Below are 15,645 nucleotides of genomic sequence, written 5' to 3'. Positions count from 1 at the left end.
ATGTGTCAATTATTGACCTTAACTTGGCAACAGGCTCCAACAGGTCACAACCTGTGCTACAGAAAGAGATTTCTGATTAACTATTGTTGCTTCCCCATTAATCACAGCGCAGTTGTGCAGCTCGTAATCTCCTTAACTAATATTATTGTCACGGCGTCTTATCAAAGGGATCTGTAATAAAGCCTTCAATTCAATAACAATCAGTGGGCTTTTACAGTTTTCACACCTCTTCCACAGCAAAGGCAAATTGGTTTCGATACACGACCATGTCACATTAAAAAGTCCTTGAGTGCTCCCGTGGATCACACACGCCCTTCAACCATCTGCGGCTTGACAGATCTCTTCAAAGGACGCCAGGAGAGAGGTGTGTCATAAATCCCAGTCTCAGCATCTCACCTGGAGCATTCGGAATCTACCTCTGGAAGAGACAACACCACACCTGGCAATTATGAAGGGACTAGCAGTGGATTTCTCTTTTGCGCTTCTTCTTCTGGTGGATTTGGCTCTGGCTCTCGCAGCGCAGCCCTTTCCTGGGATGCACCCAGACGCACTGCTCCGTGGGATGAGCAGCAGCCCCAGACGCACCGTGCATCGGCATCGGGCCACCGGGTTGCCCCTCTACATGATGCAGCTCTACCGGACCATGCTGACCGATGAGCGGGCCATGACCCCACCTGCCAACGTGAGCCACCACGCCGAGATGGACGACAACCCTGCTCTACACGAATCCGACTCTGTGATCAGCCTTGTCGCTAAGAGTGAGTATTCAACATCAGGGGAAAAAAATCTATTGTTTTTTTAATGGAGTTTGGTGTCATGGCATGGCTGTGCAGTTTTTTTTTCCCTATTATGCAGTGCATATGCGGGCTATATGTTTTTGTATTTAAAACATGGGGGAGCACTCTATTACAAATGGCATCATGTAAACATTATAAAAAATATAGACACCTTACCACAGCACATCCCTTTTGCAAAATGTTAAACATGTTCTTTAGGTTTCCTTTGACACTACAAGATGTGGAGGTTGATTTGTTTCACCCACCTTAATTTAATCATTTGTCTCATCAAACTTTGATTAATGTATTTTAATCAAAGGGTTGGGGTGGGGCGGGTAGGTGGGTGGGTGGGTGGGGGGGCTGTGACATTTGTAAGACCTGCCATATTCACTTTCACTGTTGCTTCTGTAAATATCATGAGAAAATAAGTTTTGCTGGTAAATATTTTTGCTAATCTCCTCTACAACTCATACATATTGCTAACCAATTTTCTTTCCTCTCATCTCTTTCAGGCTGCCAGCAGATTGGCAAGAGGTGGTCCATCACCTTTGACTTGTCCTCCATGTCTACAAGCGACAACGTCCAACTGGCTGAACTCCGCATCCGCCTGCCTTCCTTCACAGAGTCTTCCCGAGCCTTAGTGGACATCTACCACTCCCACAGGGGTCGTTGCTCCGGCATGCACTGCCCAGAGAACAGACACTTCCTGGGCCGCCTGAGAGCTCATCCCAGTGCGATGGTCTCAACTTCCTCCTGGAAGGTGTTCAACATGACGGAGATGCTCAGTCGCTGGCTGCAGCAGGAACACTCCACACAGAGGGCAGAGGAGCAGGAGGTGAAGGAGGAGGAAGAGCAGGAGCAGGAGGGAGTCCAACACCCGATAGCTGACCGAGTCATGATGGTGGTCTTCTCGAGGCAGTCCCTGGACAGCCAGCGATCGCCAACACTCATTCGCACAGCAGAGCACTCAAAGTACGTCAGCCTGGACAGGGAGCGGGCGACGGCCGGCTCCGGTTCTGAGACGAGGAGCCGCAGGGCCAAGAGGCACCACCAGACCCAGCAGCAGAGAGAGAAAGTGGCTGGAGCTGCTCCTGCCAGCACGGCCACACAGGAGGAGAAGGGTCCTCTCTGCAGGAAGGTGGATATGTGGGTGGACTTTGAGAAGCTTGGCTGGAGCGAGTGGATTGTCTATCCCAAACGGTACAACGCCTATCGCTGTGAAGGGAGCTGTCCTACACCAGTAGATGAGACCTTTACCCCAACCAACCATGCATACATGCAGGTAAGACTGAATTTTGTCACAAACTTCTTTACTTTTATAGTATTTACAGGATATAGCTAATAATACACTAGTTTCCTATTTAAAGAGATGTGTTCTAATCATTCTTTTTTTCTCCCCTCTTTCTCTCTCCAGAGCCTGCTGAAACTTCACCACCCAGACAAGGTGCCCTGTGTGTCCTGTGTGCCAACACGCCTGGCACCGCTCTCCATGTTGTACTTTGAGAACGGGAAGATGCTCATGAGGCATCATGAGGACATGGTGGTGGAGGAGTGCGGGTGCCACTGAGAATAAGACCTGAATACCTTTAGATAGACTGGAGCCACTGAGCCGTAGGCCCAGAAGGGTCTACAGCCACAGAACTGGGCTGCTCAGAGGCACAAAGTGGATAGATGTCCACAGGCACTTTTCAGATGGGACGAAGTCTGCTGCGATGCGGGAATGAAAGAAGGGAACTACTGTGTATCTGGACACAGCTCTCTAAATAGAGAATTATCTAGAAATACATTGGCGGTACTATTTGTAGGAGATTATGTGACCTAAGTTGTGTCTTAGATTGCAAGTGGGTGATGTATAATTCAGGTTTATATGGATTGATTTAGGTAAGGGACTGATCCAGTCCAGATGAAACAGGACAAAAGCACAATATGGTCACAGACTGAAGCACTATGCAAGACTCACAAAAACAGTTGTGCACAAGGCTTCTACAAACTGTTTAATGCTTGAATATGGAATTTTTTAAATGCCAATTAAATGATGAACGTAAAATGTCAGAATGGTGTAAGCTCTTTAACTTTACTGAGATGTTTGGGACACATTGTCCCATTTGTGTGTTTGCTATGCGATACAATAAATTATTTCTCTATCTTCAACAAAAGCGTTTGGTATTTTTTTATAACAGTGTTTATACAAGAGTTTTAAATTAAGCTGCTCATTTCACTTCACTTTTTGAGGTTAAAAAATGTTCAAAACATCAATGATAATGCCATAATAGACCATTTTCACAGTTAAGACTTGTTTTAGCAGGAAAAACATATGTAATTTATAAAAAAAAACAATAACGACTGCATTCATTTAGGTGTGCAAAGTGGTGTTATGCACGCTGACTACGTGGCAAAACTTACTGAGATACCTAAATGGAAAGGAGCCAACATGCCTGCTAAAATACGGGCATCTGACTGTTGTTTTTAGACAGAAAATGTCTAATGTCTAAAGAAAAGATCCCTATCTTTTAAGTATTCTTAAAAACTGACTGGTTGGTTTGGCAAATGTTTGTGTGGTTAAGTTCCCCTTGACTCTGCAAGGTGTATTAGCATATTTCAGCTCAGTTTTGGTTTTATAACCCCTAACTTTACTGTTCTAGTTTATACACTTTGGTCTCCAGCTACACAACCTATCCACCACCAAACAGCAGACCAACAAAGTTAGCTGGCCAGAAGTATGATTCAAAATGAATGCTTAAGTTGCTCTGTATCTGCTAGATGTGTATGTAAGCAACTGTTTGCTATCGGATTCACAGTGTCAACTTAAAAGGTGTTTAGTTTGTTTCTACTGCCACTAGGGGGCAGAAGAAACACATCAATTATAGCAAAAATAAGAGTTCCGTGACACAATACACCTCAGTAATTTGAATAAGTACAACATTGAATATTCAGTCATCAAATGAGTCAAATCACATAAAATATGAATGGTTTAATTTTAACAAGACTTACTTGTCAAATGTGAATTGTATCCATCAGTTAGTGTTGTTTTATACAAGTACAACACTTTAACACATATTAAGCATTACAAAAAAACAAAACATTTTCTTTTCAGAAATCTGAAAGTGGATTACAGCTTAGTATGACTAGGCTTCTCCTTTCAACTGATACTTTTATCCAAGTAAACAATAAAAGCGATGACAATGTTGGGAATCACTTTGTCCTTGTAGCTGACTCTCTTCAGATGTCCATTTCAAACAGGGAGTCTTCTAGAAAAAGAAAAGACAGTGCAGTTGAGTAGAGGGAAGAATTACAGAAACAAAAGCAGGATTAGCAGCTCATTTCCCTCGTTCACGTTTGAGAAATCCAGACACATTTACCTGCACTCTCCTCTGTATGCAGGTCGTGGTTGGTGTTATTGCTGGGAGTCTGTTCAGGCTGGTTTGTGTTGCTGGAGGAGTCGGGTTTGAGTGGCCGGGTGACTCCTGGGATGTCGGGCAGGTTGGGAGGCGTACGAGTCAGAGGAGACGTCCGACACTGCAGGAGGAACTTCCTGTCGTAGATGATTCTGGTACCTGCAGGAGATGGCAGCAAAGGGAACCAAAGTTACTTATTACCAATATTTTGCAATGCCAAACAAATGACAGTATAGTAGCTGGAAATTTCAAGTGATCAGTATTTGCAGAAGCTGTGTTACTTTAGTGGAAAAGTTACTAATATCAAACGTTTAGTTTTGGCTACTATACCACAGTCAGTTTTACTTAAAAATAAGTTCAAATAAAATTAATCTGCTAACCTTGATATTTAACACTTACTAGTTGAAATGGAAATAAAAATACAGAATCATCAGCTAACATCCACATTGTAAGTAAATACAAAAAGGATAAAATAAAGCAAACCAAACTAAAATATAAAAAATTCTAACAGTTGTAACTACTTGAAAACAAAATAATATAACCAACATTAAACACTGGTTGACAAGGAAAAAAACCTTTCAATTTAATAAAATCAAACTAAACTAAAGGAAAAGGACAGCAACATTTAATCTACTGCGTGTGTATGTGTGTATGTATACAGTTGTGCCTTTACTGTATACAGTGTCCACACATAACCATGACTAACGACCTTTTGTCATCCATATCGGTGACGCTGACACACTTTCACTGACCCAGTTCTGTTTTATCTGTATAAAGCTGTCCCACCTGGTAATGTTACAGAACACAGTATCAGTTCAAATGAACATGTGCACTCTGCGTCACCTTTCTCACAACCACAGAAGGAAAACATTTTCTGCTTTAGTTTTCTCAACACACAGATTTCACAAGGTCTCAAGCTTGCAGATGTTTGAGTAAAATATTGAACAAATGAGCCAAACTGTTCGGTGTGTAGATGACAGTGGGACTGACTTTTACTCTCTGTAGTTGGTTGTTGTTGGTGCTGAGAACTAGTATTAATATCCATCCAGTTTCCTTGTTGACTGAAGTTGACTAGTTTTTAAAACTTTTTTTTTTTGGTTTCCTGCATTGTCTCCATTATTAATCTATATCAAAAATGATATCCAATAACATTTTATGTAATTTAGTTTATCGTAGAAAGCTAAAATAGAGATGAGTGTATTAAAGTTTGTAATTTTTTTTAGCAACTTTCATGTATCCACAAACAAATATGTTGCAAATCCATAAGTTAATTATTAGCTCATTATTCCCCTATTTAATATATCCAGACCTTGTGCAGCCCACATAGTAAACATGTTGCTGCAGCTCAACATCAGACTGCTGTAATAACAAGACTATAAATAGGATATGACAGAGCCGGGCCTATATTTGACCATACTGTCATTGATTATGTGAGTAATCTACAGCTACAGGCTGCTGACACTTAATTCAGAAGTCTGCTGTTCATAATTGAGTGTTTCTAAAACCTATGTTAAGTTTATTCACATAAAACTTGCTGGACCAAGTACAGTCTCTGATTGTTAGAGACTTAGCATACATACATAGAAATACTACATGACGCCATGAAGACCAAAATGAATGCATGAAATATTGATTGACAACAGTTTAGCACAATCATTCCATTGGTTTGAAGACAGGGAGAGGTTCTTCAGATTGTCTGCCTGTCCAGAGGCAAAAACAATCATATATATAGTGAAAAGGGCCGTGCAATGTGCTACACTGAAGGGATTTGGAACAGAGGATTACTCTAGTCCTTTAACCCTGGTACCTGGTGGTCTTTAGCCTTCACAAAGCACCAACACTGTCAAACATTAACAGGACAGCACAACAGAACTGTGGACAATACCTATAGCCTGGCTTTCAGAAGAGTTTCCCTTACCATGTACTGTTTTCATGCCACAATAACTAAGAAAACGACCTTTTAACTCACATTAACAATTCACTTAGTCTCTGTAGTGTCACAAAATCTAAATCGAAGGTGCAATCTTTATGTGTAACCCATTCACTGATAGGATGGACAAGCATCAGGGTGTATTCTGGGTCTTAATCACTTATCTCTATGACACTGCCTATCTCCAGCTCAAGGCTTTAAACAACATTAGAAAAAACTCTGTTATGGTCCTTGTGTCTTTTTGTGTACCATCCCCCTTTTCTTAAACATTTTTCTAGTAATTCCTAATCACATTTAAGTTTTGTGGAATCTTTGTTTTCCTATTCTGACCACTGACCAAACACCCAGTGCATCGTTACCTCCCGGTGTAGTGCTGAACAGAGTCCCTCCGGGCGTCGTGGAGTAATCCTGGGGCATGTGCGCAACATCGTGGATGGTGACCCGCCTGACGGCCGGGATATCCCGGCTCCTGGAGGTCTGACCTGCCGCTGACATCTCTCACACCACCGACTGTTTGTGCTACTCAAAACTTCACAGACGGGGGAAGTTGTTTCAAGTGTGCCGCACAGTGTTGAGGGACGTTTTACAGTCAGATCACAGAAAACTTCCCTTGCGCCTCCACGTGCTGCGAGAACATCCAAAACAACCTAGGCACCGCCTTCAAAGCCACACGTGGAGCAGAAAGCTGTGATTGGCTGAAAACAGGGGGCGTCACAAAACGAGACTTCTTCATGTGACCAAAAAAAAAAAAGTGTCTGTAGTCTTAGCAAAAATACAGTACAGCCAAATCAACCTCTGCATTTATGTAAGTGTATTTAAGTATATTATAAACATATATTGAAAATACAGTAATATATGAGTTACATTTCTATCAAATCCCTCTTATAAACCTAACAAATCTATTAAGATCTTTCCAGGAGACCTTCTAGGAACATATATATATGTTAACATATGTCTTGGCCTCATGAAATAAAGCATTACTTAAAAGAGATTTCATATGAGGTACACATACCCCTTTAAACTTACACTGGATACACAATCTATGAAGGAATATTAAAGCAAAATACATCCAAAAAGGCTGCACTCATTTCCCTTATTACAAAAACACAACAAAACATTTATGTCACATCTTTGTTTATTAATTCTTGTAAATGGTTTGAGCTGGTGTACAGGGTAAGATGATCTATACATATCTTCATGTCAAAATTATTCTGACTGAAAGGCTTGTATACATATTCACGTTTGTTTATCCTCTCCTCCAGGACAAATACAAAAGAAAAGAAAACAAGTGGTCATAGCTACAAAGCCTCTACATTCCCCATGATGTGGGCGTTGGCCTAGTCTAGGTAATGCTTAAAGAACATCCATAACAACTCTATGAGGGTGCATAGCATTCTAATTAAATATATTTTGTCATATATTTATACATATATTTTCATAAAAACATATTTTTTTGTGCATGTGCGCAGTTGCATTCCTTAGGATAGAGTAATATGATATTGCGTTTACATTGTCATGTATCCATTCTAAAGGAGTATAGGTGAGCTCTATTCTTCGCAACAGTTAAAATTTTACAATACTTTTTTTTTTTTTTAATACATCGTCATAGGTTACACGTCCTCTCAAGTCACAAAACGGTAAAAACGGTCTCTCTTCTTCCCCCTGGTCCAACAAGCACAATCTCACACACTCACACACACTTTACATACCGGTGTAACACAAACATGGTAGAGTTTGAATTTATCAAAAAAACTAGAGAAATAAATTTGATTCCCCTCCAAAAAATGGATTCAAATCATTTGATTTTGGGGGGTGGGGACCTGTGACTAGTTCACACTGCAAATCCAAAATCATGTTTGCAAAAATCCACCTCAGATTTCCGTTAAAATAATACTACCTCATAGATAACTTCTCAGGCAAAGTGTACATTTCCTCAAGATTTATCAATATCTGGTCTTTTGCGTGCAAGCTAAACAAGGGGATAACGGCTCGCAAGTTAAAGTTATGATCCTTAAGATTTTAGTCTTGGCTGATTTGGTGACACCTGTGGTTACTGGTGGTAACAAGTGTGATTTTTCTTAACAGCAAACACACTTTGAGAGGCAACCTGTCTGGATTTTAGAAATACTTAATACTACTATCTTCCCTGACAAAGCCCTACCCTTTCATATGTTTCTGATTATCCCCCCCCAAAAGATTTTCTCACATTTAATTATTGGTGCCATTTACAATATTTTCTGTAAATTGAATCTTCTACATGATAATCTAAATACGTTTCACATTTTTAGTGGCTACTATAGCCTTGATGGCTTCTTTACCAGAAAGGACAAAGAAGAGCAACTTGTGTAAAGCACAACCAAACAAACTGCATGATAAGATTCATCATGAAGACTAAAGAATGCAGCCAACAGGGTCATCTGACACGGTAATACTGATTGAATGCTGTCTTGCACGTTACTTGAGACACGTTTATTTTTGTTGTCTGCATCATAAAACTGCTAGTATATAGTGTAGAGTCAATTTCCCATGCAAATATATTGAATGGCTGTTGTAAAAAGGATCTTAAGGATTATGAATCACACAAGAACACCACAAGATTATGTCGTTGATTTTCTTTAAAATGCCTAAATCCAACCTCTTTCTTGTGCCGATACAGTAGAAGATGATAAATATCGACTATCTAATACATTAACACAAAGAGGGAGTCACCCGCCTCCATCATCCACAAGCTTTTTGACACATGTAAATAAAAATAGAGGTTGTCTTGTTTGGTGGGTCAAAAATGGAAAACACTGTAAGGACTGTGTTTTGGCAGCCCCCGCAGGCAGCTGCAAACAGTGAAGAGAAATTAGCTTTACATTCATTAAATTAAACTGTCTTGTTTTATTTGGTGTACGTCTTCGTCGAGGGAGTAACGCTTCACTGTGGTTCATTTCTGTTCATCACTATTTGAAATGAATTTGGATACACACAACTGACGGAGACGTTTGCCTCTCAAATGCACATTTGCATGCGCAGGGCAAAGAACTCAGTGGTTACTGGCCACATACTCAATACTCTGTGTCCTTTATTTGGTCTTAATTTAATCAAAGAGATTCCCACCACAAACACACACACACACACACTTACACACAAACCATCCTGCTTCATACGTCTACCCCCAAACCCCCCGTGCATCCCCATCCTGCCCGCTCACTTTGTGTCCCGCACTCGCATTTGAGAGGAGGACTCAGAACTTAAAAACGGAAATATTTTGATTCTGACAGAGCAGAACTGAAAACCTGAGTGGAGTAACAGTGGAAAACATGTGATATGTAATAAACATGTGCTATATCGGATGAGGCTCTCGTGTGCACGGACTGGGCATGGAAAATATGTGCATTTGTGTGTGATGCGTAACTAATGTGTTCATTCGCTCATCCAGGCTACAGTAGCATTTACAGTACTTAAAAATATTGTCTTTTGATTTCCAGGAAATGTCTGCTACTATGATATGACCCTTTCATTGTGCTGCCGTCAGGTTTCTGCATAAAGTAAGTGTTTCAGAGATGAAGAGAACAAGTGGTGTTTTACAGTGATGCCACCGTTTTTAGTTTTTTTAAATTGTGAAACATTAACAACAACTACAACTTAATAACTCAGAGAACAAAAATGGAGTTAGGTGGTGTCCACCTTACGGCAGCAGCAAACTCCTTAATAGGTATTAGTTTATTAAGTGAAAATATCCTGGTTCATATTTTGCTACTTTTAGTGCTGAAAAACAAATAATCCCTCCCAGGCCTCCACAGTCTCACACGCTACAGATGAGTCTGATCTTGCATCAGTGTATCCTCTCTGACTCATTCACATGAAGGTCGATCTGTCCAATGCCAAACTCGTTTGCTGTTCATCTGGATGAAGTTTCTGTCTTCACTGAGGAGTTCAGTCATTAACACCGTTCAGTTTCAAATCCTTAAGTTAAGTATTATTGCTGTAGCAGACTCCAGAAACGATCTGACACTCGGCCCAGGCAATAATTGTTTGATGATGTAATGTGTTTCTGATTATGTATGTGTATATGGACAGGTGTGTGTCTGAGTGTGCTTTTGTTCGAATATGAATGTTTTTGTGTCTTCACAGTTCACGAGTCTGGGGTCAGTGTTAATAAGACAATCACAGTGCTACCTGTCTGTCCTCGCTGCACAGTTACCATCACCATCACATGTCGTAGTGGCATCGTGCTGTTTTACACTTCGTTTAACCGGAAACCCTCCAAATCTCTACATCCTCACACGAATCAGATCCTCCAACGATTTCTCCACTTCATTCACTGTGTTTCAAATGAATGAACCGGAAATTTGACAGTGAGGCCCTACAGTCGTTGCAAACAGATAAAGAGGGAGCACACACAAAGTTTATAACATTTTATGGAGTAGCTATAGTTGCCGATAGAGTGGCCTGTGATTTTTACTGCATATTGACTGAGGCTACTGATAAAGATCATGAGTTAAAGTGATGTGCGCAACAGGGAGGAATAACGGAAGCAGGTTGAAAAGGTCAAAAGGGAGGGAAAAGGCTGATCTTTGTGTTGTAGAGCCGCAATAAAGCAATCAACCCCTTTCCGAAGAAAACATTCCCCATGTCTGAAAAACACATTTCCCCTGAAAACACAAGGGGTTAAAAGAGCTTCAGCTCCCTATCCAAGGGCCGAACGACGCTTGACACCAAGGTGGACGGGTTTCAAAGGAACGAATAACGAGAAAGTAGCTTCATCCACAAACGGAAAAAGACGCTAACGCACGCAGACAGGAACACTCACCAGCAGGGGAGCACAGCGGGCTTTTCATTCCAGCACTGAGCACACCATGACATCACAGGGGCGGCGAGCCAATCATGAGGCAGGGCTCTGCGCCAAGCCAGAAGCAAGAAACACATGCGGTAGAGAAGAAGACACGCACACATACGCACACATACACACACTGACACATGTCCACGTAGCATAGAGTGCATATATCACATTGAGAATAATAAGGGAAAGGGTCCAGTGAAAAGAAGCAGTAGGCTCAGCAGAGGCTTAGCTGTATACAGAACCATCCATCCAGGGACTTCTTTTTGGCTGTTGTGTTATTAGACTCAACTTGCTTGCCACTCCAGTTTAGGGGGGTGGGGTGGGGGGTGGGGGTCCTTAGAATGGCCTGTTTGTCCCAAGCGTGGGCCAGCCCCGTACCTTGTACCCCTTCAGTTTATAGATAATGACAGTTCAAAAGGTCAAAGGGCATGCACCAGCAGTCATCATGCGATTACAGTTCACAGGAAGCACTTTTTGTTGCTTTTTTTTCTTGGTTTGTTTTACTGATATTTATGGGGTTTTTTGTAAAAAAAAAAAAAAAAAAAAGAAAAAGAAAAAGAAAAAAAAGAAAGAATCATCATGCCTTAGTCTAGCTGATATTTTTCTTTACAAATGTTATAAAACTACAAGTTGAACTCCTCTTTTTTACCCCCATCTGTCTCTTTTCTTTTGTGGTGCTCCATGGTCACACGTTGAGGATGATTCTGTGTTTGTCATTTTGTGGTTTACACTTCTTAGTCTTTGTCTTACTCGTCCCTTGCTCATTTTCCTCTGCGGTCTGGTTGTGTTTTTGTGGAGGATGGTTTGGCAGTGGCTTTCCGGTCCTAGAAAACAGAGAGAGGCAACATTAACACACGTTAAAAGACAGGCTAAATGACTTCGGCCTTCCAAAAAATATATATATAATCAAAGTGCACTGAATACCAAATCTAGGGTTTTAATTTTGAACATAAATAAACAGAACAGCATGTGGGAGAGTACTGAGCTCTAATGTGTTGCCATACAGGCTTCTTTCCAAGCACTGGGATGCACAAGTGCTTGTTGTGTTTCCCGTACCTGGAGGACTGGGTAGTATGTGTATTTCAGTGTTTAACTCTCCGCAGACTGGTGCGCTGCACTGACTGAGCGCCCTTTCTCACATCCACCCCCACCTAGAGCAAGGACGGAGGGAGGAGGGAAGGAAACAACACTCGGACGAGTTAACTGCCGAAGCCTCAACATGTAACCAGAGCAGGAAACTAACTTGTCTGTCCACCGGCCAGCCACTGTGGCTCACTGCAGCCCCCAAATTCACCAGCTGTCACTGTTCTACATTCAGCAATTTGTCAGCCAATCAGGTTGGAAGAGATCATTTCCAAAACACTTCACTGCCTCAGGCACATTGTTCGATATATCAAATCAGTTTACAAATGTGCACACATTTTGCCAATGAAGACAATCATGAAAGATGGCGATGTCTCACTTTTCAACTCTCATTTTGTACAACTAGGTCTTGCAGCTTTTAATATATCAATGTCTTTAATATATGAATATCTAATTTCATTTTTTTTAGAGTCCAAATTATCATTAACTCTGACTCATAGTTGTCAAATCTAATGCCAATAGGGACACAATACTTTTAACCAACATTTGGCTGGTGGCTGCCGTTAATTTCCTACCCTTTGTGCCAGGCTATGTGACTGTTTCACAGTGAAATGCTGCCTGCCTGGGTTTACAGAGTTTGTGTGTGAATATGACTCAGCGTAAATGATGAAAACACGACCGACAGACTCACCTTTCGAGCAAGCTGGTTTCCGTGTTCAGAAACAAACTGCGCCTCAGCAGCATAGTCCTCTTTCTCCTCTCTCTGTAAAAAAACAACAAACACAATTAACATATAAATAGCAGGACATAGTGTTCATATTTCTACAACAATATTGTTTGCAAGCAGAAAAGTAAACCATAAAATCGGACATGGCAGACATTTCCCATGTGTTGCACCTCACAATGCATCATTCTGTTGCTGTTCTGATACTTCATCAAAATAATCAATTTTGATGATTGCTGAGTGAGGCTAAAATTATTGATGGTCATGAGTAAATCAAACTGAATGACTGTCTTCCCATCTTATAACTCAAAAAAGAAGGAATGGACAAAGATGTTCCCTCTCCAGGCGCAGGAAGCAGCAGGGGGTCGGTGTGGCAACCTGACCTGGCCCCGCCTCTGCTCCTGCTCCCATGCACGTTGGCCCGCCTCCTGGTCAGAGAAGCCCAGCCCCCTGTCAAAGGGCTGCGTGCCCTGCAGGAGGCGCCCACGCAGCACATAAGAGAAACCCGTGTCACACACCGGAGTCAGCAGAGCCTCCTGGGCCACGCGCAAGCCTGGCCCGCTGTCGCCACGTCCCGATGACACCGAGCCCACCCAGCCCTGCAGGGAGTCCCTGTCTGGTAAGTAGGGTTGAAATGCGCCGCCTCCGACCACTCTGGAGAGCAAAATACAAGTAAAGCAAAGCGAGAGAGAAATAAATAAAAAAATAAACAACAAAGTGAGACAGGAGAAACAGTATGTTGCCATTTTGAGTACAAATAATGGAAAACAACACACAATATAATCAGATTTGTGACGTACCGGTTATCTCCATTGTGCTCCGCAGCCCGACTCAGTCCCAACATCTCACACCGCTGGGCATACACCTGCTGGCCTGCAACAACAGAAATTCCTTCCACTGAACCCATCCCAACACCTCCCCCACCATATGCTCCTCCTCCTGCTGCGAGGGACTCCCCTCTCCTCTTATCCGACCTCTGACCTCCCAGCTGGCCATTTAGGTTGACCTTGGGAACGGCGCCACTGGCCCTCACCCTGTCCCTTTCTGCCAGTGCAGTTGCTGGCTCCTGTGGTGCCTCCTCCTCCTCAACCTCCCCTTCCTCATCCTCCTCCTCCTCCTCCAGCTCCATGATGGAGCCGCTGGCCCCGCTGGCACCGCTGCTCGGGCGACCCAAGCTGCAGGGAAGGGAGAGCGTGGCGCCCTCTGAGTCGTCAGCCCGACTGCTGCCCTCTAGCGATGAGTCCTCCACCGTAACCAGCGAGGGGCTGACCCCTGCTGGCCACACCTGAACGTCCGACATCTCCATTAATGTGTCTTCTTCAGTGGTGGCAATAGGGGCACACTCGAGGCTGGAGACTTCCTGCCAGTAGGGCTCTATGCCCAGTGGAGAAGGCAAGCTGTACTGCATGGAGGCCGGGGACAGCAGCTCATCCTGCACCAGCCCATAACCTGGAGGGAAGACAGGGGCGAGACAAGAGAAAGACTAACACCACGCAGGCACAGCCAGGGAGAGGATGGGGAGGTGGTGGATCGACTGTTTCTCCAACCTATGAGGAAACAGTGGGGCTCAGCCCTGTCCCAATACACCAGGAAAGAGACTAGTTCGTCTTTACTAAGCCACAAATTTAGATTAAAGCTGGGGTAGGCAATTTATTTCAGAAGCCTTTTTTGTTATATTAATTAAATTGTCTTTAACACCAATCAATCAATCAACAGTCAATAAATCAAATGCTCTAGCACAAACATTAAAATTTTTTTGACTATCTGTAGCTGCTGCAATCATTTCATTAGGTCCGAATGTAGGGACAGGTGGATACTTTCAAAATCTAGCTGTCACGTGCTAGTTCTCCAACGTTGCCTACACCAGCTTTAAGATATACTTTAATCCATTTTAGGTGTAAAAAGGAAGATATACTGATCCTGAACCAGCCACATGACTCCAATAAATCCAAGCCAGTGTGTTTTATACCACTTTCAGTTTGAAAGGCAGAACACAAGAACAATACTTGTCTTTCATTCTGAAACCAGCTTCCTTAGGTTATTATCATTGGGACACAGCCATACGAGTGAGGCGAGGGTCAAAGGGGTTTGGTGCATCATCCATTGCCTGTGAGGTGAATGATGGAGGGCTCTGGTTTACTGCCAGGTAAGAAAGTGAATCTGCAGAACACAACACTGCGTTCCTTGATAAGTGAAAAAAAAAAAGGTGAATCTAGAGTTATTTAGTGTATTGATTGTGGGGTTGGCACGATATCAGCTTTAGTAACACAGTATCATCTGAGGAAAGTGCTTCAATTGGATTTTAGAATCCTGATTGTTACTGGAGCTCACAAGCTCATGTCCATAAATACATTTGGATTTACATACAGCTAAGGAAATTACAATACCGGTATTTAAATGAGGAACTGCACATTTTAAATCTGGCCCTCACAGATACGTGTTCAGACAAAAATCATTTAAAATTTTTTCTTCTTTAGATCTGGTGTTGACCAATAAAGGCAGAGGCTGGGTGCTGTACTTTTTCTACGGTATCCCAGCAGCCTTGATAGAAAAAGCAAAGCTGTAATAAATCGTCTCTATTATCGTTCCAACCCTTGTCACACGCTGCAGATTCTGCAGAGGAAAACGCAAGGGACTGCCTTCTCCTGTAGTTACACATCAGAGTCATGCATTTGTATGTCTGCACCCCAAGCACCCAAATAAAGGTCAGTGTACACAAACACACCCACACACACACACACACACCCATATGTGCGCACATTAATACACACACATTAGACATACCTATTATGTTTAAGGACTTTATAAAGTTTAACATATAATCAAATCACCTGGTTACAGCATGTTTTATTTTGTTATTCAGTAAACCTCTTAAAATCCAGGAGGACTTCATTGTTGTAAATGAATAA

General features: G+C 42.2%; 3 protein-coding genes across 4 annotated transcripts in view; 1 reads left to right on the top strand and 2 right to left on the bottom strand.

Annotated features, from left to right (window-relative positions):
- Positions 1 to 117: 117 nt before the first annotated feature.
- ndr1 (nodal-related 1) lies at positions 118 to 2,882 on the top strand. The gene is made up of 3 exons (XM_046066232.1): positions 118 to 758; positions 1,289 to 2,058; positions 2,191 to 2,882. Exons 1-3 carry the CDS (start codon positions 449 to 451, stop codon positions 2,341 to 2,343), a joined length of 1,233 nt encoding a protein of 410 aa, XP_045922188.1. The 5' UTR covers positions 118 to 448; the 3' UTR covers positions 2,344 to 2,882.
- Positions 2,883 to 3,732: 850 nt separating this feature from the next.
- On the bottom strand, positions 3,733 to 6,747 carry LOC123981426 (eukaryotic translation initiation factor 4E-binding protein 1-like). 2 transcript variants are annotated; one of them, XM_046066235.1, is made up of 3 exons: positions 6,461 to 6,747; positions 4,136 to 4,330; positions 3,733 to 4,021 (listed from the first exon to the last, which is right to left on the bottom strand). In XM_046066235.1, exons 1-3 carry the CDS (start codon positions 6,594 to 6,596, stop codon positions 3,996 to 3,998), a joined length of 357 nt encoding a protein of 118 aa, XP_045922191.1. In that variant the 5' UTR covers positions 6,597 to 6,747; the 3' UTR covers positions 3,733 to 3,995. The 2 variants fall into 2 exon arrangements, with proteins under 2 accessions (XP_045922191.1, XP_045922190.1); XM_046066234.1 differs by having other exon boundaries at positions 3,733 to 4,024; positions 6,461 to 6,742.
- Positions 6,748 to 7,218: 471 nt separating this feature from the next.
- Positions 7,219 to 15,645, bottom strand: part of LOC123981420 (ankyrin-1-like) — a 36,575-nt gene continuing 28,148 nt past the window's right edge. Inside the window, exons 30-33 of the mRNA XM_046066229.1 lie at positions 13,537 to 14,185; positions 13,255 to 13,390; positions 12,704 to 12,775; positions 7,219 to 11,753 (exon numbers count right to left, since the gene is read on the bottom strand). Coding sequence (XP_045922185.1) covers positions 11,691 to 11,753; positions 12,704 to 12,775; positions 13,255 to 13,390; positions 13,537 to 14,185 — 920 coding nt within the window. The 3' untranslated portion in view covers positions 7,219 to 11,690. The remainder of the gene's footprint in view (positions 11,754 to 12,703; positions 12,776 to 13,254; positions 13,391 to 13,536; positions 14,186 to 15,645) is intronic.

Source organism: Micropterus dolomieu, linkage group LG13, assembly GCF_021292245.1.
Source record: "Micropterus dolomieu isolate WLL.071019.BEF.003 ecotype Adirondacks linkage group LG13, ASM2129224v1, whole genome shotgun sequence".
In the NCBI taxonomy this organism is placed as follows: domain Eukaryota; kingdom Metazoa; phylum Chordata; class Actinopteri; order Centrarchiformes; family Centrarchidae; genus Micropterus; species Micropterus dolomieu.
The sequence above is the reverse complement of the archived record's forward strand: the minus strand, read 5'-3'. Positions and strand labels throughout refer to the sequence as shown.